This window comes from Durotheca rogersii, assembly GCF_024521655.1.
Source record: "Durotheca rogersii strain YMJ 92031201 chromosome Unknown GGS23scaffold_7, whole genome shotgun sequence".
Lineage (NCBI taxonomy): Eukaryota > Fungi > Ascomycota > Sordariomycetes > Xylariales > Xylariaceae > Durotheca > Durotheca rogersii.
In genome coordinates, this window is record NW_026251238.1 from 979239 (window position 1) to 999738 (window position 20500).

A 20500-nucleotide genomic window follows, 5' to 3' on the forward strand; every position below is an offset into this window, starting at 1 on the left:
TTGGAGAGAGATGACGGGCTTCTCTCGCACCGCTCGCCAGATCCCGGTGCGGTCCCGACCGCATAGATCTGCGCTGCCTGTCCCAAGCCGACAGGTGCGCCTCTTAAAGTCACCAGACGGCGGTGTCGAGATTTAATATGTGCGCACAACCTCCCCGCGTATGGGATAGGTAACACGACGTGTCGGTCTAGGCGGCATCCTAATATTACGAATCAAAGACAATTCTGACGGGAGTGGGCGGAGCCCGGAGACCAGCTGCAGCCAGTCCTCTCAGTCCAGTTAACGCGGCCGGCTTTCTCCCTGCGGCTGAAACATCATCTCCATTTCACAGTCGACACCTATAGTCGTGCCCCTCCTTCTACGTAGCAGGGAGAGCAAATAACTCCCGTCGGCCGAGTGGCGGACGCTGGCGTCTGCATTGGAGTCACCGATGGGCACATTTCCGAGGCAGGCGGATGCCAGAACACACTGAGCACTGGCGGTCAGCGGGCTAACTGTGCAACAAGAAGCGATGGGCGCAGGTGGCAGGCAACCTACGATGGCCATGAAGGGTGTCAACGAAACGAACGCCCACGTGATTCCGTCCTATCTAGCAGTCAGTTGACCCCAAGTCGAGAAGTACGGACGCCAATGACGGGAGGATGTACCCTAGCGCCGCCAGTAATCTGCATCCTAAGCTCATCGGGGAGATTATGCAAGGCATCGTAGCCACTCTGGAAAGGGGGGTCGCGCGAGATGCTGCCCGACGTATTGTTGAAGACGGTAGACATGATCGTGAGAGCTAAGGTGCCCCCGAAGGTCATGGCAACACCCATGAGGGATACTACGGCGGGAATATGCTCCGGGAAGAGCCCGATGGCGTGGAGGCTACCTGCTCGAGGTTAGGGTTCCCTGTCCTTGCTGGAATATGAGAAAAGGTCGATATCAATACCTGGCATGAAGCGAAGCCCCGTACCCGCACCGGTGAGCGCCACTTGGACGAGTTAGTAGCCATTACGCCCGGGAAACTCTGGCGCCGTGAAACATGTCTCACGACGGCTGAAGTGAAGTCATACAGCCCAAGATGAGCACGCTCGAGATGCTGGTGCTGGGATAGGCTGTAGGAGCGGGGGAGGGCGCAATGGACTCGACCGAAGGCTTTATTTACGTACTCATACCGTAGATGGTAGGTGCATGTTCGTAGTGCAAAGCCCATGCCATCATGCCGACGCCAATGGCTTCGACCACGGACCCGAGGAAAAGCGGAAGAAATGTCTGACATGGCCAGTGATTGCACAAGATCATGGAGAGATACACACCAGCTACAAATTGTCGGTCAGCGGTACTAGAGTGAAGATCTGCTACCACAAACCTCCTAATCCTGGCGTGTAGTACAGCAACTGAACGCCTGCCTTGTCGGAATGGTAACCCTGGACACAGCGTTAACGGGCTGGGAACACGTCTAACTACCTTTGCAGCTGGAACGACTTACCTTGACTATGGTAAAATAGAGGTCGACGAAATAGAGGACCTTGGGAAATTAACAAAGCGACCTGCCACCGAAGCTCTCCCACCTACACTATACATGGCCATTCCCGTGGCGAGGTTGATGTAGCATAACAGACTAATATTGCGGTTTTGCACCAAGTTCCAGGGCATCATTGGCCTTTGAAGAGGGAGCTTGCGGAATACCACCCCGCCCGGGGCCATCGAGTATTCGTAGTAGAGCCAGGCGCACGCCGCAAACGTGCCGATGATGAGGGGCACCAGTACCGCAGGGTGGTCCCAATCATAAGTTGCGCCGGCCCAAGTAAAAGCCAGTATCAACAGGCCGAACCCCAGGAGGAACAGCAGCTGTCCGCCGACATCGATGCTCGCGATGCGCCGGGCAAGTTGCTTACGTCGACTGACCTCGTACCCGTCCAGCTCGGGGATGGGCTGTGGCCCTAGCAGGTCTCTCCGAAGGAAGAAAAAGACAATAAGAACGCCGACGAACGCGATGGGTAGATTAATAGCGAAGCACCACCGCCAATTGGCCGCAGTGAGGTAGCCACCCAGGACGGGCCCAATACCATAGCAAACGCCTCCTGCCAAGGCAAACAGAGACCAGTTCTTCGCGTTCTCTTTCAGGGACACGTTGTCTGCTAGTATGACACGGACTATCGTGTTCAACCCGGCACAGGCGACCCCCTGCAAGGCTCGACCGAGAAGAAAAAGGCCGAAAGTATCGGTGGGAGAGGCTGTACAAAGAGCGCTGCTGATCAGCATGATGAGGGAGCACACCTGCAGAGGCCAATGTCTTCCGAATATATCAGCTACCTGTCCCCAGAAGGGAATAAATGCCGCCGAGGTTAGGTTGAAAGCCGAGATGATCCAATTCATCTGGGATATTTCGCCTAAGATGCCGTCAGTCGGTCTCAAACCACTAAACCACCTAGCGCTACCAGACAGCAGTTTCATACCGAAATCAGCAGCGATCCATGGTAAAGCACTAGCGACGCTACGACTCTTGTTAGATTTCTCGTCAAGCCACTGCTAATCGGACCTGACATACATAGTGACGTCGAGAGCCTGTAGAGAATAGGGAAGAATAAGGCACAGGACGAGCTTCCACCGGTACTTCGACGCTGCCCGTCCTTCCTCTTTGCACTGAGAGCACGCCCTCACGAGGGGAGCCTCACCCGTGGACTGCGAACTGGACTCGGGTTGTGTCAGGTCCCTCTCGTGCAAACATAGCACTCTCTGCCTTTCCTCACTCCCGCGACCACCTATCGAACCGAACGCGCGTTTCACCAGAGTTCTCAACATGGTGAAGATGGTCGACTGTTTTTTTCTCGTGTTAATTCGGCTGTCGTTTATGAAAAGTCGACTCGACGACTGTACCAAGAGAGAGCAACAACATGCTAGTGTATAGGCATTGCCATATATATATGTGTATGTGAGTATGTATGTATATATACACCGTCCCCTATCCGTGTCTTAGACCGTGAGAATGTTTTTTTAAGCATTGAGGATCGACGTGGACACAGCCTCGAGAGGAGGCCTGTCTAATGCTAACGAAGCAATGCCAATTTCTGAAGGACCCCATCATCACCGATGACTGGCTCGAGAGGGCTTTCCGAATGGTTGTCAATGTTGATCCAGGCTTTGTAGATGTAAGCTGGCATGGAAGGTAAGCAATGTCGCGACGTCGGGGATACAGCTGCCAAGACAAACTAGACCGTTTATTGCAAACGAAGCGAATGCGAGACCGAAGAACCCGTAAAATCGACAGTCCTGAGAAGCTCTTGCCAGCCCCAGCGCGGCTTGACGTCCAACGTCCACTTGAGTTCCACTTAAAACGGATCCGAATCCGAACGGGATTGTGGCTGACGTGACGATGCCCACCTTTCGGACATCGATCTTCTGCTCTCCGCGATCCTGTGCAAGTTACCCGTCGCGCGGGAAGTTAAGTACATAACCCTACAGCTCCAACAAGGGAGTGCAGACAATCTCCCTTCACTAAAACGCAGGAATACCTGTTATGTGAACCAATCTTGCGCTAGCGCGGGAAAAGAAGACGACAACCCAGGACGGCGTTAGGTATGTAAAGAAAGCAACTCTATTTATCTATCAGGACCGCGATGCTCCATCTTTTGGGTGATTTTTTGGGTTTGTTTTGCTTTGTTTTTTTTTCCGGGTTGGAGGGAAAGGGGGGTTAAAAAATGTGCCACTCATGTTGCTCATAAACACCCACTAAACATATCGTGTAATTAGGTAGAAGGTAGCAGCAGTGATTATTAACGCCCATGGGGAACTGCCTGCTGAGGCTATCCCGTGACCTCCCATGGGGTACTGGGGGGCGGGCTAGATTAGGCTAGGCTATTTACAGCTTTTGGCTCCCTATCTAGCATTCTCTGTTCTTCGTTTCGCATTGCGGGGTCCATTCTGGATCCTCCCTCCTCTCTGTGAGAGTTCGTTTCTCCGTTCTTTGTTTCGCGGGGGGCGCAGCCTATTTACAGGGCTTATCGTCTCCTAGGCCCCGAGTCGGCGTCTTGCGTAGGTATGAGTATAGAGCGCTTCCACGCAACCAAGGAAATAAAAGAAATGTTGTGAAACAGGTATTAAAAGTCGGTTATGGGCTCTCTTCTGCCCTGTTTTGGCGCCCTCAGCTTCGCTCCTTCTCCGTGCGCCTCACCTCTTGCGGATCCCATCGTAGAACCCAGTTGCCTTCTCAACAAGGAGGTGAGTAATGAGACATATTGATGAATTATGAGAGGCAGAAAAGTAAAACTTGCGAGAATCAACCAGATCCTGTGCTCCCGTCCCTTATTATGGAATATAATATCTCGTGTATTCCGGGTTGCTTCACCTTTGCCCCCAGCAGCGCCTGCCTTTAATTACCTAGGTAGAATGAAGTGCTGACGATGATGATATCCAACATCACCTACTACGTAGGTACCTAGGTAGATTTCCACTTCTTGGCAGGTACTCAGGTACCTACCTACCTACCAGAAAAGCCGATGCATCAAACTAGGCAGGTACTCCCCTCAAACGCCCCATACCCCTTTACCCTTGCTCCTTACTAGTATATCTGTAACATAACACATGTACCTACATCGAAGGTTCTACTACATATGCCTACCTCCTAAGTAAGGTAGGTACCTATCGGCTTACTAATACCTGGGTTTTACAAACGAAGGCTGCCGAACCCGTCAACTCAGAAGGATCAGGAGTCAGGGCTCATCATCAGTCTTCCCCCACGGTCCGCATCATGTCTAGTATCAATTCAACGACAGCCGCTCCCGTCAGCTATCGAGGACGGACGAAGGTATCCTTTACTACCACTGAAATAGCCGTACTCGTCGACGGCGTCTCCTTGGTCCACCTAGGCTACTAGGACTTCTAGCATCCCTATCTCTAGGGAAACCGACGAGGTTGACCAGCAGCAGCTTATCTAGGCGCTTCTTATTTCTTCCAGAACCCCGAGACCATCGTCAAATGCGGGGATCCTTGTGGTCCGTTTGTCCGATACTCGACTAAGCGCCACCCACAATCACGAATCTTAGTGGCAACTAGACACCTCTTCCCTTTGCCTTTTTTCTTTCTCTCTCCTCTCTCTTCGCCTCCTCGACTGGTAGCTTGCCCGAACGGCCGAACGGCAAACAAGCATTCGGGACGAGACGTAACTAGTCTTCAACTACCAACGCCGTTATACTCCGTAGCAGGTAGGCCCATCAGCCCTGGGGTGTGTATGATGTAGTGTGCTGCTTTGTGAGACCTTCAAGCTCATGGGAGTTGAGGCAGCCTGCCTAGTACTCCGACCGTTGCATTATCCGCATATGCAGTTCATCCTCGTCGTTGTCCCGCGTCACACGATAACGATATTACAACGATCTCTACGGACCACTATATTACAAGTCTTCTTGGGCGCCTAGAGGTCGCTTGTGAGGTGCAGGTCTCCAGTTAAGGAGATTCCCGGGTCACAGGTCTGCAGCGCGTAACCTGGCCCTCCCCCCGGCTCCGTCTCCCCGCTGTCGTCCTATGGTAGCCTAGGTGTGCATCGTCATTCAGGGTTACATTGGCTGGCTTCTTTTAAGCTTTATACCAATACGATTCCAAAATAGAGCTCCTCTAGACGCGAGACGCGAGACATTCTCAGTCGCCTATGCCGACGACACTCGAAGCGGGGCTCCATTTTCATCAGTCGCCACAACAAGAGCAGTTCTTCTTGGACTAGTGGCACCATACTTGGATACGTTCAAATTAGGGTCTACTTCTTCCTCCTAATATTCCTAAACTAGGTGGGTTATCTTGGCTCCTACTACTACTACATCCTGGGAGGAATGCAAGGTCCCCTTTTCCCCGAGTACCCAACCAGAGACCATCCACTGGTCCGAAGTCCACCCCACGACCTGACAACCTGGAATCTTCGTTACGTCGTCCTCAAGTCGCGAGGGTCTTGACCCCGTGGGGTTGGCAATCGTCAATCGCCACTGCAACAGGCCGGGCGGATTCCAAACGTTACGGTACCCTCCGTCCCTCCCTTCATCCATCCCCCCCCGCCTCCCTCTCTTCGCACACCGTGCTCGACATCATCCTCCCTCGCTCGTTCCGCGTCTAGCCATATGTGGAACCAAAACTATCATTTGATGCAGTTGCTTATGATTCTCCCCTATATAAATGTGCTAACATGACTCTAGACGGGGTAACTGGCGTCAGATTATAAGTCCTCTCTTCGAGTCGTCTGATAAATCTAATAAGCGCGAAATTGTGGTATAACACCGGTCTCAATATTGGACGTAGCTCGTCCGGCTGTTCGCTGGAGCTGCTGCCTTGGCTGGAGGTACGTGGAATTCCACCCCATTTCTGATACCTTTACCCAAGTCTCGGCAGATCGTCAGGTTCCTTGCGTCTTAATCAGACGTCGTCGGTCCTACGGATGAGTGTCTAGCCCATTTCAATACACCATGACCAATCATGTTACTTTTCCGTGACATTGCACGCTGGATGGCACCCCTCCTAGCTAGAAGTACATTACGTTCACACATGTGACAATTGGTCATGCTCTTCGGTCTACATGGCAGTCTCGGGCCGCAGTGCTGTGGAACCCCCCCTCTCAATAAACCCATCGACTTTGGACCCCTTTCAATACCTGTTCCCGCGGATGATTTGTAGTCTCCCTCTTTATTCAAAGGTGTCCCCCTCCCCAATCTCGCCATGGCTCTATACCATTCCCTCTCTTGCTAGGATACACCTCAAGTGGGAATGCCGCCTTACTATCTTCAAGATTGTCATTACTTCTACCGCACAGCCTTGCGCGGCCTGAACATCAGCACCTGCGTTTCGCCCTTATACACCTGAGCTGCTGGATGCGGGCTAACAGGATGCCTACTCAAGTTCGTATATTTGCTATGCCAAAGTCTCTAGGCGAGACTCTCAGTGCTAGCTCCTCAGCGTCGATTCCTCGTTCGATTCCGGAGTATACGGGGGAAAGGCCCGCGAGCCCCGAGCTCAGAAGTCGAGCGCCGATCATGGAAACCATTCTAGAGAAACCAAAAGAAGGCGGTATCACATTTGCTTGCCAGGACAGCTTACCCAAGCTTCCTATACCAGAACTAGAGCAAACATGCAAAAAGTTTCTGGCGGCCTTGAAGCCACTACAGAGCCCCAGGGAGCATGCCGAAACAACTATCGCCGTCCAGGAGTTTCTGAAAGGGGATGGGCCTGATCTTCAGAGGAAGCTACAGGAGTACGCAGTGGGAAAGACAAGCTATATAGAGCAGTTTTGTATGCCCGACCCCTCCGTAATGAAAGACAGGAAAGAAAAAACTTTGCTAATACGCACGTAGGGTATGATTCGTATCTAAATTTCGACAACCCTGTCGTCCTGAACTTGAATCCATTCTTCCTGTTAGAAGATGACCCGACTCCCGCGAGGAATAACCAGGTCACTCGCGCGGCTTCTCTCGCCGTATCGGCATTGGAGTTCGTGCGAGCCGTTCGCCGAGAAGAGTTGCCTCCAGATACGGTCAAGGGCGTTCCTTTGGATATGTATCAATACTCACGATTGTTCGGCACCGCTCGGGTGCCAACAGAAAATGGCTGCCAGATCGAACAGGATCCAGACTCGAAACACATTGTTGTGTTATGCCATGGCCAATTCTATTGGTTTGACGTGCTCGACGATAACTCGGACCTTATCATGAGCGAGAAGGACCTCTCTATCAATCTTCAGACAATAATCGATGACGCGGCCCAAACGCCCATACAGGACGTTGCTAAGGGGGCTCTTGGTATACTGAGTACCGAAAACCGGAAGACCTGGTCAGGGTTGAGAGATATTCTTACGAAGGAGGAGGGCTCCAACAACGCAGACTCTCTCGGCATTGTTGATTCGGCATTGTTCGTGCTATGTCTCGACTACGTCGAACCCGCCACCGCAGCTGCGTTGTGCCAGAATATGCTTTGCGGTACGAACGAGGTTGTGAAGGGAGTACAGATTGGTACTTGTATCAACCGATGGTACGATAAACTCCAAATAATTGTCTGCAAGAACGGGAGCGCAGGGATAAATTTCGAGCATACCGGTGTAGACGGACACACCGTACTCAGATTCGCCAGCGACCTCTACACGGACACTATCCTCCGGTTCGCGAGAACCATCAACGGCCAGGCCCCGAGTCTTTGGAAGACGGTCAGTCCTGATCCCTCAAAACGCGATCCCGAAAGTTTCGGAGACGTTACTACTACCCCTCATAAACTGGAATGGGACATGTCGCCGGAGCTTAGCATCGCTGTGCGGTTCGCCGAAACCAGGCTAGCAGACCTACTTAGTCAGAATGAGTTCGAATGCCTAGACTTCAATGGTTACGGGAAGAACTATATCACCTCGGCCGGCTTTTCACCTGACGCTTTCGTCCAAATGGCCTTCCAAGCAGCTTACTATGGGCTTTATGGCCGTGTTGAGTGTACCTACGAACCGGCCATGACCAAGGCATACCTCCGCGGTCGGACCGAAGCTGTCCGAACGGTTTCGGAGGAGTCGGTCAATTTTGTCCAGACGTTCTGGGCGGATAATCCGGCCGAGCTTAAGGTGGAAGCTTTGCGCAAGGCGTGCCAACAGCACGTCAACAGCACTAGGGAATGCTCGAAAGGACGAGGTTGCGATCGACACCTCTACGCCTTATTCTGTGTGTGGCAAAGGTATCTGGACGAAGAAAACAGCCGCTCGTCCAGCAGTATCGGATATTCGAGCCCACTTGAAAACTCGGAGCGGGGATCCGTGATTGGCAGCCCCGGTAAAGACTCCATCTTATCAACAAGCGAGGAAGTCAGGACGCGCCAGCGCGGTGATAGCACGAGTTCGCGATGGCAGGATGCGCATCCTGTACCACCGATATTCGCGGACGGCGGGTGGGATAAGCTAAACAACACCATTCTCTCAACGTCCAATTGTGGCAACCCTTCCCTACGCCAGTTCGGATTCGGACCGACATCCGGGGGCGGTTTCGGCATCGGCTATATAATCAAAGACGACAGCATTAGTATATGTGTGTCTAGCAAGCATCGCCAGACGAAGCGGTTCGTCGATGCTTTGGACGGTTACCTCCTCGAGATCCGACGGATCTTAAGGATCACGAACCGCAAGTCTACAAGCTCGAAACAAACTCGGGCCCGCGAGATCGATCCCGAAAAGGCGAGGAGGGCAAATCACCGTCCTAAAGCGCGAGGACGGATGATCACCAGCATGGATACTCTCAGGTCGCAAACGAGGTCCTCTACGGGAACGCGGTCGCCGACAGAAGAGAGTCTCATGATGAGCGAGGATGACGAACTGGGGGGGTGTAAGCCAGCCCCTACCACCATTATTGAACACCCATCTAATTTTACTAATATTCGTCACAGATGGATTTTTCGACGCAGGGATGCTGCTCCAGGCGCTGAAGGCTCGCGGCGAAACGCTCGAGGGGGAGTCGAAGGCGTCGGAGAGGGCGGCCGCGAATGCGAGGAGAAGAGAGATTGGCAAGAAGCTACGGCTAGTCGAATACTAAGTGACACGTATCTCTACTTCCACCCTCGATGGTCTCCGAGAGAGAGCGACATATCACGACTGCCGACCAACAGGATCCCCCAATGGGGGGCAGGAGAAGACGGAGAATGGTTGTGCCCGCATATGTGGAAACGTGCATTGTTGCCTCGGCTTGGTTTTGTCTAGTTTGTATGGTATTTAGTAACCTTTGCATAAGGTCGTTCGTAGTTCTAGCACATGCCGAATTAAGTTCTTGATACCTTGTGTGATTGAGTGACTATCATGACACCGTGGCTATGGATGAGGATAGGTGACATCTAGCAGCGACTGCGCAACCTAGAGCGGGACGTCGTCGGCTACAAAGTAACGTCGACCGCAGGCGGGAATAGACACGCATGCACAGCATACAGCGTGGCTAGGAGCAAACAAGGCAATGCCAATTAGTGTTTCTAGGGGGTCTTGTGGTATGATGCAGCAGGTCCATCTCCTAGATGCCGTAGCACGCCCAATTTGCTCTCATTTATGTTATCTATATGTTCGTGGCCTGCGTGCTGAATTCCCACCTTGGGTTCACCACGAGGGAGCGTATCAGTACCGGCGCTTGAAAAGGAAACAAGAAAACCCCCGTGATGCAATACTGCGATAGTCCGTTCCATGATCAAACAAGACGTCGACCGCTCCATAGCCCAGCCCCGACATGTAGATCTCACAAAATATGTTACCAGTGTAAATCGGGCCCAGCTCGAGGTTAGCTCAGCTCGTGGAGCTGGCCGTGATGGTTCGCGTTGTAGTCGCGCACACCAACGGCGTTGCCGCCAGCCTCATGTACCGTCGGTGGAATGTTGGGAGAGGGCTGGCCCGAGTAGGGGGCGGCTTGTGGCGGATGCTGCTGCCAGCCGGAGTTGATGGTCGAGGTTGGGCTCGTCGGTTGCGCGCTCTGTCGATTGTCCGTGTGCTGGGAGAGGGGGCTCGTGGAGCCGTTCCTATCCGGTAGCTGGGCGGGCGCGGCAGCGAGGCCGCCGGGCTTGGTCGGGTCGGTGTAGTATGACGGCTGCGGTGGGTAGGACGGCGGATATGGCTGGCTGTAGTGTGGATTGTAGGACTGCTGGAAACCACCAGGCCCTGGGGGGACGTCGGGTCCAGGTGCTTGCGCCATCGGGAGAGCAAGCTGTTGCGGCGGGGCGTTATCCTTTTTCTTCGAGTAACGCACTAGGAAAAAGATGCCCAGCCCGATCAAGGCGAGCCCGGCAACTCCTCCCACAACACCACCGACAATTGCACCAATATTCGTGGATGAACCCGAGGAGCCAGAGCTTCCGGAGTTGTCCCCAGGTAGCGTTGGGACTGGAGGAGCGGTGCTCGACGAGCTTTCTCCATCGCTGTTGCTGCCACCACCGGGCAATGGGGTCGTAAGGGTCGTGATCGACTCGTCTAGATTAACGACAACGGGGGTAAACATTCGGCCGTCGTTCTCGCCACTCCAAGTTGTATAAATCTGCTGCGGCGTCGAATAGCTTGACGTGTCGCAGTAGTAGTCGATGATGCCACTGAAGAAGGTGACCGTGCCGCAATAGGGGGTCGCGATGTTGGTACTGTCGAGACATGAGTGCGGTACTAGCCATTCCCCATATCAGAAACTCACCACTTGACAGTGTAAGTGTCCGCAGCACATCCGTTGTCGCACGCGCTCGACAGCACATAGTCTCTATAGTCGATACACGTAGCGCGAATTCCGCAACTACCGCCGTTACAGCAAGCGACTCTGCCGTACGTCGATGTTGTAACAAGGGCGCAGGTTGCGCTCCTACCATTGCAAGTAAATGCAGCCCCTGTCATCGATGTCAGCTATCTAAGCAGGCCATCGTCCCAGAGTTCTCAATACCAGGTCGGCCGCTGACGAAACCGCACGTGTTATCTGGTCCTATCAGAACCGTCTGTCCGTTCTGTCTCTTGACAAGCCCCTTGAGACTCGGCGGCTCCGTGACCTCGGGCAGGCTGAAGGTTGGATTCGGTTCGAGAGCCTTGGTTTGCTGGGGTAGTCTCCCATCGAGAGCCAAGGCCCGAACGGCGGCGATAAACACCACGGTAGTAAAGAGGCTTGCCATTACGATGCGGAAAGGAGCGAGGGACCTAAGAACACGACCTGGGTGGCGGTTGCTAACTCTCCCGTCTCGAGCACTAAGAGGAGCTACTCGATCTTGGAGATGCCACAGACCACGATGGTCACCTGGGGAAGCGAAGGAGGAATGGAACCCCGAGCGCGGGCGGAGGGCCACCGCTAGCTTTTTATTCGGTACATAGAAACCGCAAACGAAGAAGAGGGTCTTGGGCGAATCGCAGTACCCCTTGGCCGACGTATCCAGCAGATCCGAACGGTGGCGGCAATCGTAGGGCCACATTCAAGTGAGGATCCCATTCCGCTAGTCCACACATAAGCCGAAGTATCGGTTCAGCCTTGAGCCATCCTGTTTCCGCATAAGGAGATTAAACGCCAAGCATCGCGAGTCTGCCTGGCCAATGAAGATCTTGCGAGGTGCGGTACGGTTTGCAGGAGCTGAAAAAAAGGTGGTGGTCCGCGCCAAGCGGCTATATCCAATACGCAGGTCGCATGAAGATTCGCGCGACGCCCCGAAGCGTCGAAAATTTCCCTTTCTTTCCCACACCGGCCTAATAAGGCGGAGCCGGGGTGCTACATATGTAGGGATTGATACGTCCAGAGATGACGTGGTAAGCGTTTTCCTTCAACGCAAACAGAGCCGAATCGACATTGGCGATCGGTCAGTTCTCCTTCGCGTGCCCCGTTAGTATGTGCTTGGGTTGCCAACTTGCACATGGTTGCGTACCTACGCTAGCTTGCGGCTGGAAATGGCCCCCGATGGACATCCCATGTCGGCTTCCCAGTTCGAGACCGAAGCCGTTGGGGATATCGTTGCGACAGGTGGGACATGCGGCATCCTGCTAGCCGCACGCACATTCGTCTTCACGAAATCTGTAGGGCTTTCTACATATAGGAGCCATTCGCGTCCCAAGTAGCGAACCAGAACCACCATGGCCGGCACCGTTTGAACATCTAGACCCACGGCCCTAGTCTCGGGACAAACGCGGGTGCCGATCTGACCTGGAGCCCAGTTTCCATGCCATATCGGTTGATTCTCGAGGTCAGGGCAGCCAGGTAAGCCCAGCGTGACAGCCAGTCGTCGGTGGCTTGCCGTGTCGGTCTCGCAACGCGTGCTGTCCTCGCAACCAAGAATGCATGTAGGATGCCTACTTAGGTACCTATGCATGGTATGCCGGCGTATCGGAGGGACGGTTAGATAGACTTGTCAAGACGGATGAAGATGGATAGCTGATGAAGGTCGCATGGACGGAGACTAATATATTATGTGCCTGGCACGACGAACATCTCGGCGTGCGGGCAATTTACAGAATAAGAGGTAGGTATACGGTGTAAGCATCATGGTGTCGTACCGCCTTGCTGTGGTGATGAGGCTAGTATGAATGAGGTATTAGGAGGTTAGGCACCTCTTAGGGGAACAGGTATCGTAGCGGCAGTACCCATGTTAGGTATCCGTGTGCCTAGCCTAGCAGCAGGTACCTAGGTACCTAAGGTAATTACCTAAGGTACTACCTGTATATGAGCATTAGTGAAAAGGAGGTACTAGGCACCTATGGGATCATTTGATGGTACTAATATGTTCTTGTATATATCTACCCATCTGTTTGTACATAGTGGTGTGTAGCTAGGTATCTATATATCTAAGTACCTATATACTTAAGTACCTACATGTACACGTATTTACTTGCGGGATCCGCTGACGCGATCTGATTCGCCCACCAAATGCTGGATAGGTATCTAGATTACCAATCCAACTTGGGTATAACACCTCAACTCCCTACCTCAGGTATCATCTTTCTGGCTGCTTATCCTCTGCCTCAGCTGGAACCTGTTGACTAGCTAGGTGGCTACCCCTCCACTGAGGTCAGCTGTCGCGAGGGAACATCGGGCGAAGTTATACAGCGGCGCGAGGACAGACACGTGCTGCTGGTGTGGCGGCGTCTCCTCGTAACATGAGATGACATGACCGATCTGGCGCGAATCCTGCCAGACTTCCCAGTCGGCCGATACGCGAACCTCCTGCCCACCATAGAGAAGTACCAGCTGAGCACCAGCGACCTCCTCACACTTCAAGTCGCCGACATCGGTAAGCGTACCCAGCTACCACTACTCGACGTCAAGCGCCTCTGCGCCGCTGTGCTCAATGCTCTCCATAAGGATCTGGGTACTTCAGATCCACCAGAGCAGCGGCGGGAAGATGAGCCGCACACTATAGGCAGTGACTCTAGAGTCGAAGTTTGCGGCAATTGTAAGCAGACCGGCACTGAGCTCCTTGCCACGCCCCTTCGCTTCATCAGCACTCTAGACGATAGTCTCGACCGCGCCCTTGGCGGCGGCGTTCCAGCTGGCTACGTCACTGAGATCACGGGCGAAAGCGGCGCCGGCAAGACCCAATTCCTGCTTACCCTCCTTCTCGCGTGCCAGCTTCCGCCGCCCCGGGGGTTCGGGCGTCCCGCACTCTACATCTCGACAGAGGCGCCACTCTCGACGCGCCGGCTATCCCAGATCCTAGCGCATCACCCCTATCTTCGGGGCCTCTCCTCCGCGTCTTCCTCCGCCAACGCGGGCAAACCCTCTTTAGATGGCATAGTCGCGACCGTGACCCCGGACCTCGAGTCCCAGGATCACATACTCAACTACCAGGTCCCCGTCGAGGTCGCGCGTCGAGGGATTGGGCTCCTGGTCCTGGACTCCGTCGCCGCCAACTATCGCGCCGAGTTCGAACGCGGCGCCGCCTCGTCTAAGAACAACATGGCCGCCCGCAGCCACGAGCTCGCACGTCTCGGCCAGTTGCTGCACGAGCTCGCCCAGAAGCACGGCCTTGCCGTCGTCGTCGCCAACCAGGTCGCCGACCGCTTCGCTAGCTTCGCCCCTAAGAGCGGCGTCGGCAGCGGCGGCGCCTATGCGCCGTTTCCGTCCCCGCGCGTGTCACAGGACAGTCCGCTCGCGGCGCGAAGCAAGGGCGGGCCCGTGCCGCCCCCATTCTCTGCTACCAACCCGCTGAGTGGCAGCACGGCCGAGCAGCTAGAAATTCCCGTGCGCTCCAGCATGCCGGAGCCACCACCTGAAGATCCCCCGGCGCCCCCGGCGCTGCTTCTCGACCACCAGCAGCGATGGTTCACGGGGTGGGGCGACGACTTCAGCCACGAGCACAACCTCAAGACGCCGAGTCTCGGACTCGTGTGGTCGACGCAGATCGCGGCGCGCGTCGTCCTGTTCCGGCGGCCGGTGTACGGACGCAAAGACGTAGTCGCGGACGAGGACGGCGGAAGCACCACGACGCTGAAGACCTGGCGTCGCTGGGTGAAGGTTGTGTTTGCGCCGCACGTCGCCGGCACGGGCCCGGGCATCGACGGCGCCGTCGAGTTCGAGGTCACGATGGGCGGGCTGAGGGCCGCGGGCGGGCCGGCAGGAGAGAAGAAGGAGCAGGGCGAAAGAGAAGAAGAGAAGGCAGCGCAGACGGACGCTCAGGATACTTAGGTCCCTTACGCATGCTGGCTGCATCCTGTATACCTGTATGTGCATGGTAGGATATATCTCGCAAGCATTTGTCATACGACGGCGAGCCAGTAGGTATTGTTTCGAATATTGGTATCGTCGTGAGGAGACGTAGGCGTCTATACTACCGATTTACCGATAGTCAGCGATATAGAGTTTCCTTGGTGACAAATATGAACGGAATCAAAGGGAGGGGGACGAGCATGTTGAAATGGTTCATTACAACTGTGTCTAGCTTCCTACGCTCCATATGCGTAGTGCCACTGCCAAATGATCTCGACGGATATAATGTATACGAAACATGGCATGAATTTACGAATTCATGTTGCTCGCTCACAAATCGACTATCCCCTTCGACACTATCAACGTCCCTCCGAGTGAGGGGGGGATGCTACAAAACCCATGCCGAGATACACGTTTCCGGAGCATACAAATGCTAGAACAGGGAGACCGGGAGACCCAAGCCAGTCCGACGCCAATATATGTACAAGTTCATAGTGTCTACAATACTTCTTACATCATCGTGGATGGGGAAACTCGTCCTCCAACTGCAGGCGCACGCTGACGTTCATGCTGATCAGTTCTTGGATAAGAAGCTTCGCAGCGTACGGCATCGTCATCCTGGCCACCTCCCTGCTGCTCCGGCACGTACCACAGTAACCCTTGTAGCCGAACAGACCACACCTCTCGCAGATATCGATATCGACTGCGTCCGAGCTTATCATCAACCGCTCGAGAAGAAGCTGTGAAGCGCCGTATGCGATTAAGCAATCGCGCTCCATTTCTCCGAGACGCAGGCCGCCGTCCCGGGATCGTCCTTCCGTAGGTTGACGGGTAAGGATGGCACGGGGGCCGCGCGAACGAGAATGCATCTTGTCCTGTACCATGTGTTTTAGTCGCTGGTAGTAGATCGGACCGTTGAAGATGTAGGCTTGAAGCGGCTCGCCAGTTATGCCCGACGTAAAGTAGTCCTTGCCTTCCCAGGAGAACCCCGCATTCACCAATTCCCTGCTCATTTCTTCAAGTGGGTGAGACCTAAACGCGTCCCCGTATCCGTAATCTTTCCGTCCTTGGACAACCGCAGCTTTACCAGTCAAGCATTCAAGTAGCTTGCCGACTGTCATGCGAGACGGGAAGCCGTGGGGGTTCATGATAATATCAGGCACGAGACCCGAATCCGAGAATGGCATATCTTCCTGATCCACGATGATCCCGACGACGCCCTTTTGGCCGTGCCGAGAGGAAAACTTGTCGCCTAATTCGGGCCTCCTCGTCTGTCTGGTTTGAACTTTGATGAGCTGCGTCTCTTTCTCAGTCTGCGTGATCATGACCTTGTCGATATAAGCCGGGTCGGCTAGTCGATACGATAGCGGCGTCTCGCGATACTCTTCATTCCGTCTTCCCAGCCCGGCCACCGGGTTCACGTCCACTGGGCTTTCCTTTTTGATGAGAACATCGCCATTCCTAACCAAATATCCTACATCAGCTAAGCCATCATTAGAGAGTGCGCTGTTCTTGGCCTGTGATGGGTCCTTGTCCCCAATCCTCTCGCGACTACCGTTCGCATACTTCTGTAGCTCTGCAGTATACTTGCGAAAGACCTGACACCGCCCGAATCCACGATCACAAGAGGCTTTGTTCAGTACGAGGGCGTCTTCGATATCGTAGCCCGAGTACGACATAACAACGACGGTTGCATTCTGCCCTGCGGGTAGCTTATCGTAGTGGATTAGTTCGATGGTCTTGGTGATAACCATGGGCCGTTGGGGGTAGACAAGAGTGTAAAGAAGAGTGTCGATCCGGTTGAACTGATTGTACGCAATGGCTCCGATTGCCTGCTTGCCCATAGCGCATTGATATGTGTTTCTTGGAGACTGGTTGTGATGCGGAAACGGAATCAGTCCGGCCACAGCCCCGAGTATCGTAAATGGCTCAATTTCGAGATGCGTGGTCGCTTTGGTGATATCCTTTTCGTAGAGGGCCACCAACGTATCATTTTCCTCGTTGACATCGAGATATTCGACAATGCCTTGCTTCAAGAAGTCGTCAAATGTTGCTCTACCCGCCTGTAGCAATCTCAGATGGCCCTCCTTTATTTTGGGCTCGCCGTTCTTCACAATGATATACGGCCGACAAATCCGGCCTTCATCTGTTGCGATATGCACGGCTGAGAGGTGAGTGTTAACGTTGATGCTGACGAACGGAGAGATCCACCCTCGGCGTCTCATGGTGCGGAACTTGGCGGCAAAACGTTTTGGAAACCGAGTCAAGGCAAAAGGGGTCCCGTTGATATAGACAATGTAGGTGCCCTTCCTGTGTATCTCGGCCCCTGAAAAGCATCGCAGAGGTTCGACCCCGGAGTCCAAAGTAAACGCCCATCTCCTGACTGGGTCCTCATCAACGTTGGTAGTAATGTGTGTCATAAGGGCCAGATTCTTGATTAAGCCGCAGGCCTCACCCTCAGGCGTATCCGAAGGGCAGAGCATACCCCACTGCGATGGCTGTAGAGCACGAGGCCCGCTAACTTTCCTCGTCTTCTCGAACTGGCTGCTTATGCGAGTCATCATGCCGAGAGCGCTGATGTAGCTGAGGCGGCTTAATACGTGCGTCACGCCAGCTCTGTCCATTTTGAATCGCTTCACGCTCCAATTACCAGTTTGGATGGCACGATTCATGCCTTCAGTGATATGCTTTCCCTGTGCGCCGACTTGTACTAAAGGGTCTACCGCAACGGCTCGGTGCTGTTTCTTCAGAGCGTGTTCGACTGTGATCCTCAATTCGTTGAGGAACTTTTTGAAAAGATCCTCGAAAAGCAAAGCCAGGAGCTGCCCAGCCAACTCCAGTCTCTTGTTGCCCACAAAGTCCCTGTCGTCAACGAGCTTTGGGTTGTAATGGGCCATGAGCACCCGACGGACCATGAGAGCTATGTAAATGGCCTTCGGGTAAAAGTCTAGGCCTTCGATCGGTATATGCGCGATAATGATGTTAGCTAGTGCATCGACTCCTTCTTCGATGTTGCCACGCCGAGCTTGTTGCTGGCCCCCAAACGGTTTCCCCCTACCACCCATCTTCACCCTCGCACCGATGAACTCCAGGGCCTGCTGCTGGGTGAATACGCCGACCTTGGTTGCCTCCTCAAAGTTGACCACGAAATCGTCCTGGAATCTCCCATCAGAACCAGTGACTAACTGTATGATCTCGAAATCGGAAAGACCACCGAGAGCCTTAAGAATAATGACGATGGGTATAGCTTCAACCAGAACGTTGTGTTGTAGGGTGATGCGGTCCTTTTTCAAAGTGACGTAGGTCTTTGACTTCCTCTCGTGGGTGGAACTGGTCACAGATGCCGTAATGATGCTATTTTTCTCATCCGCCTCGACGATAACTCGGTTTTTACTCAGCTGCTCCTGGACAAGAATGACCTTTTCTGTCCCGTTGATGATAAAGTATCCCCCGGGATCAAGCGGACATTCGTTCATGAGCTCCATCTGAGCATTGTTCGCGCCGTATAACCGGCACTTATTGCTCCGCAGCATAACAGGCATGCGAGCTAGCTCGACATCGCGACGGATGATTTTCTGCCGCTCGCGAGTGTAAGCAACATCGACGAGGATCTTGGCGGAGTATGTCATATCCCGCAGGCGACATTCCATAGGAGTGATCTCATTCTCAACCCTATATTCGGTGAAGTCGGAGCGATCCGGGGCCGCGACCCGAATGTCCATGAACTCGATCCAGAAGCTGCTGTCGACATCGCTTCTCACGGTGCGATTAGCTTTGACGATCTCCTTGATTTCGTGGTCCACGAAGAAGTTGTAAGAGTCGATATGCCTGGGGGATGGCGATTAGCGACATGGAACGCAGACCACGGCTGTTCGTAGGGCATAAGAAAAGAAGAGCCATACTGCTTCACCAAACCTACGATTTGCAGGTTAGAAAGCTACATATATTACCTCGATGGCGCTGGCGAACGTACCTTTGACCTTTAGGAACGCAGGGAGCAGCTGGTTCTTGTCATCGACGGTGGAGATGGGGTCCGTTAATTTCTTGCCGTTATAGAATGGTTCCAGGAGGGCCTCGAAGCCGTCATCGATAAAAGGCATCCTGGAAATCGGGCATTGCTGTGGGATTCTTGTTACGCGATGCACCGGGGAGAGGGTGAGGTAGCGCGAGGAAGTAATGGTCTCTGATGACAAAGTGAGTGAGGGACCCGTGATGATTGCAGGTTGCGAGTGCCCCCACCAAAGCGACTGAAAAATAAAAATAACAACAAAAATCCGAGAGCTCTACCTAGGTAGCTTGTCCGCGTCTTCATTGGTCACCCGCCTTGAGAGATGTGGATGCCCCCTGATGTACATATGTACTTCGAGATCGGCCCTTGGTGCCGCCTCATAGAGGTACCAAGCCAAAATGCACCTAAGAGGTTAGGTACCTAAGGTACCTAAGGAGGTAGGTTGCGGTAAGAGGTACCTAAAGTAGGTACAGTGCAAATTCAGTTGCCTTCAGCTTCCTAGCTCCGTGATAAGCGGTGAATGTGACGCAGTTAATTAAAAATGCCAACTTTTAACGCCAACCGGATTTGCGGTTCAAAGTAGCTTAGGATGCATCTATATAGGTTGCATAGGTACATCAACGATGGCACCTCAGGTTAGACACCCGGGTAACCTACTCTGCATCGTGCGGAAAGGATGGTAGGTGATGAGGAACCGACTCTAGGAGATGGGCAAGTTCAAAGTGCGTGATGCGACATGGAGATATGGCGTATCAAGTGGTAGACGCCTCTTATCGCCCATCGAAAATGGGGAACATCTCAAAGCCGGAGATTTCATTTCGCCTATCGTTACATACCGGGGGTGGAACCTCACAGCAGCTTTATGCCTACGATCTCATAATGCCGACCGACCGTGGCTCGTTGGATTGCATTTCTTCTTCGCGAGGGGTTACACTGCTTTCTTTGGTGTATTGGCGGCCTGCTCCGAGACGCATATCACATATCACGGCCATCTGCCCATCGCGCGCGCGCGCCACGGCACAGAGTCTAGGTGGTAGGTAGTGGGGAACCTGCGCCATGCATGAGAGTAACGCAGGCATATAGCTACCTGATTGCAGTGCTTAGCAGGTACCCAAAGCCGCCCACGGTGGGCGTGTGATATGCTTAGGTACATTAGGTAGTCATGTAGGTACTCATAGGTAAATCCGTCGTCGATTGGATGGGGGGGTTGTGTGTGAGTAGGTAGGTATGGTGCCGAGTTGATACAGTCTGCCAAGCCCGGCCTCTCCAATGGTGAGGCATGTCCGCTTTTCTTCATAAAAAGTCATCGTGTTCTGCCTCCTCATAGGACGTACTCATAGGTACAAGGGGCAATATAGAGGCCATGCTCAGCCAGGAGGTAGCT

General features: G+C 53.7%; 5 protein-coding genes across 5 annotated transcripts; 2 read left to right on the plus strand and 3 right to left on the minus strand.

Annotated features, from left to right (window-relative positions):
* Positions 1-171: 171 nt before the first annotated feature.
* GGS23DRAFT_490445 (MFS general substrate transporter) lies at positions 172-2908 on the minus strand. The gene is made up of 10 exons (XM_051514392.1): positions 2534-2908; positions 2442-2479; positions 1558-2375; positions 1472-1510; positions 1352-1409; positions 1152-1301; positions 932-973; positions 648-871; positions 538-585; positions 172-468 (listed from the first exon to the last, which is right to left on the minus strand). Exons 1-10 carry the CDS (start codon positions 2785-2787, stop codon positions 280-282), a joined length of 1860 nt encoding a protein of 619 aa, XP_051372973.1. The 5' UTR covers positions 2788-2908; the 3' UTR covers positions 172-279.
* A 3514-nt stretch (positions 2909-6422) lies between these two features.
* On the plus strand, positions 6423-9718 carry GGS23DRAFT_490623 (choline/Carnitine O-acyltransferase). The gene is made up of 3 exons (XM_051514395.1): positions 6423-7248; positions 7311-9305; positions 9367-9718. Exons 1-3 carry the CDS (start codon positions 6831-6833, stop codon positions 9510-9512), a joined length of 2559 nt encoding a protein of 852 aa, XP_051372974.1. The 5' UTR covers positions 6423-6830; the 3' UTR covers positions 9513-9718.
* Positions 9719-10238: 520 nt separating this feature from the next.
* GGS23DRAFT_595900 (uncharacterized protein) lies at positions 10239-11595 on the minus strand (the record flags this gene model as incomplete). Its single annotated transcript, XM_051518394.1, has 3 exons — positions 10239-11082; positions 11133-11319; positions 11373-11595. 3 exons carry the CDS (start codon positions 11593-11595, stop codon positions 10239-10241), a joined length of 1254 nt encoding a protein of 417 aa, XP_051372975.1.
* Positions 11596-13568: 1973 nt separating this feature from the next.
* GGS23DRAFT_604531 (DNA repair protein RAD57) lies at positions 13569-15086 on the plus strand (the record flags this gene model as incomplete). The annotated part of the gene is made up of 1 exon (XM_051519608.1): positions 13569-15086. The coding sequence occupies one exon, from the start codon at positions 13569-13571 to the stop codon at positions 15084-15086; it is 1518 nt and encodes a 505-aa protein (XP_051372976.1).
* A 536-nt stretch (positions 15087-15622) lies between these two features.
* On the minus strand, positions 15623-19207 carry GGS23DRAFT_595902 (beta and beta-prime subunits of DNA dependent RNA-polymerase; the record flags this gene model as incomplete). The annotated part of the gene is made up of 3 exons (XM_051518395.1): positions 15623-18935; positions 19010-19022; positions 19081-19207. 3 exons carry the CDS (start codon positions 19205-19207, stop codon positions 15623-15625), a joined length of 3453 nt encoding a protein of 1150 aa, XP_051372977.1.
* Positions 19208-20500: the final 1293 nt, after the last annotated feature.

Excerpts from the sequence above, each read along its gene's own strand:
- GGS23DRAFT_490445 (XM_051514392.1), bottom strand. The coding sequence starts at position 2,787 with ATGTTGAGAACTCTGGTGAAACGCGCGTTCGGTTCGATAGGTGGTCGC. Across the intron at positions 872-931 it reads GGGGCTTCGCTTCATGCCAG|GTAGCCTCCACGCCATCGGG; the intron begins GTATTGATATCG and ends AACCTCGAGCAG. Across the intron at positions 586-647 it reads AGATTACTGGCGGCGCTAGG|GACGGAATCACGTGGGCGTT; the intron begins GTACATCCTCCC and ends ACTGCTAGATAG.
- GGS23DRAFT_490623 (XM_051514395.1), top strand. The coding sequence starts at position 6,831 with ATGCGGGCTAACAGGATGCCTACTCAAGTTCGTATATTTGCTATGCCA. Across the intron at positions 7,249-7,310 it reads AAGCTATATAGAGCAGTTTT|GGTATGATTCGTATCTAAAT; the intron begins GTATGCCCGACC and ends ATACGCACGTAG. Across the intron at positions 9,306-9,366 it reads GGATGACGAACTGGGGGGGT|ATGGATTTTTCGACGCAGGG; the intron begins GTAAGCCAGCCC and ends TATTCGTCACAG.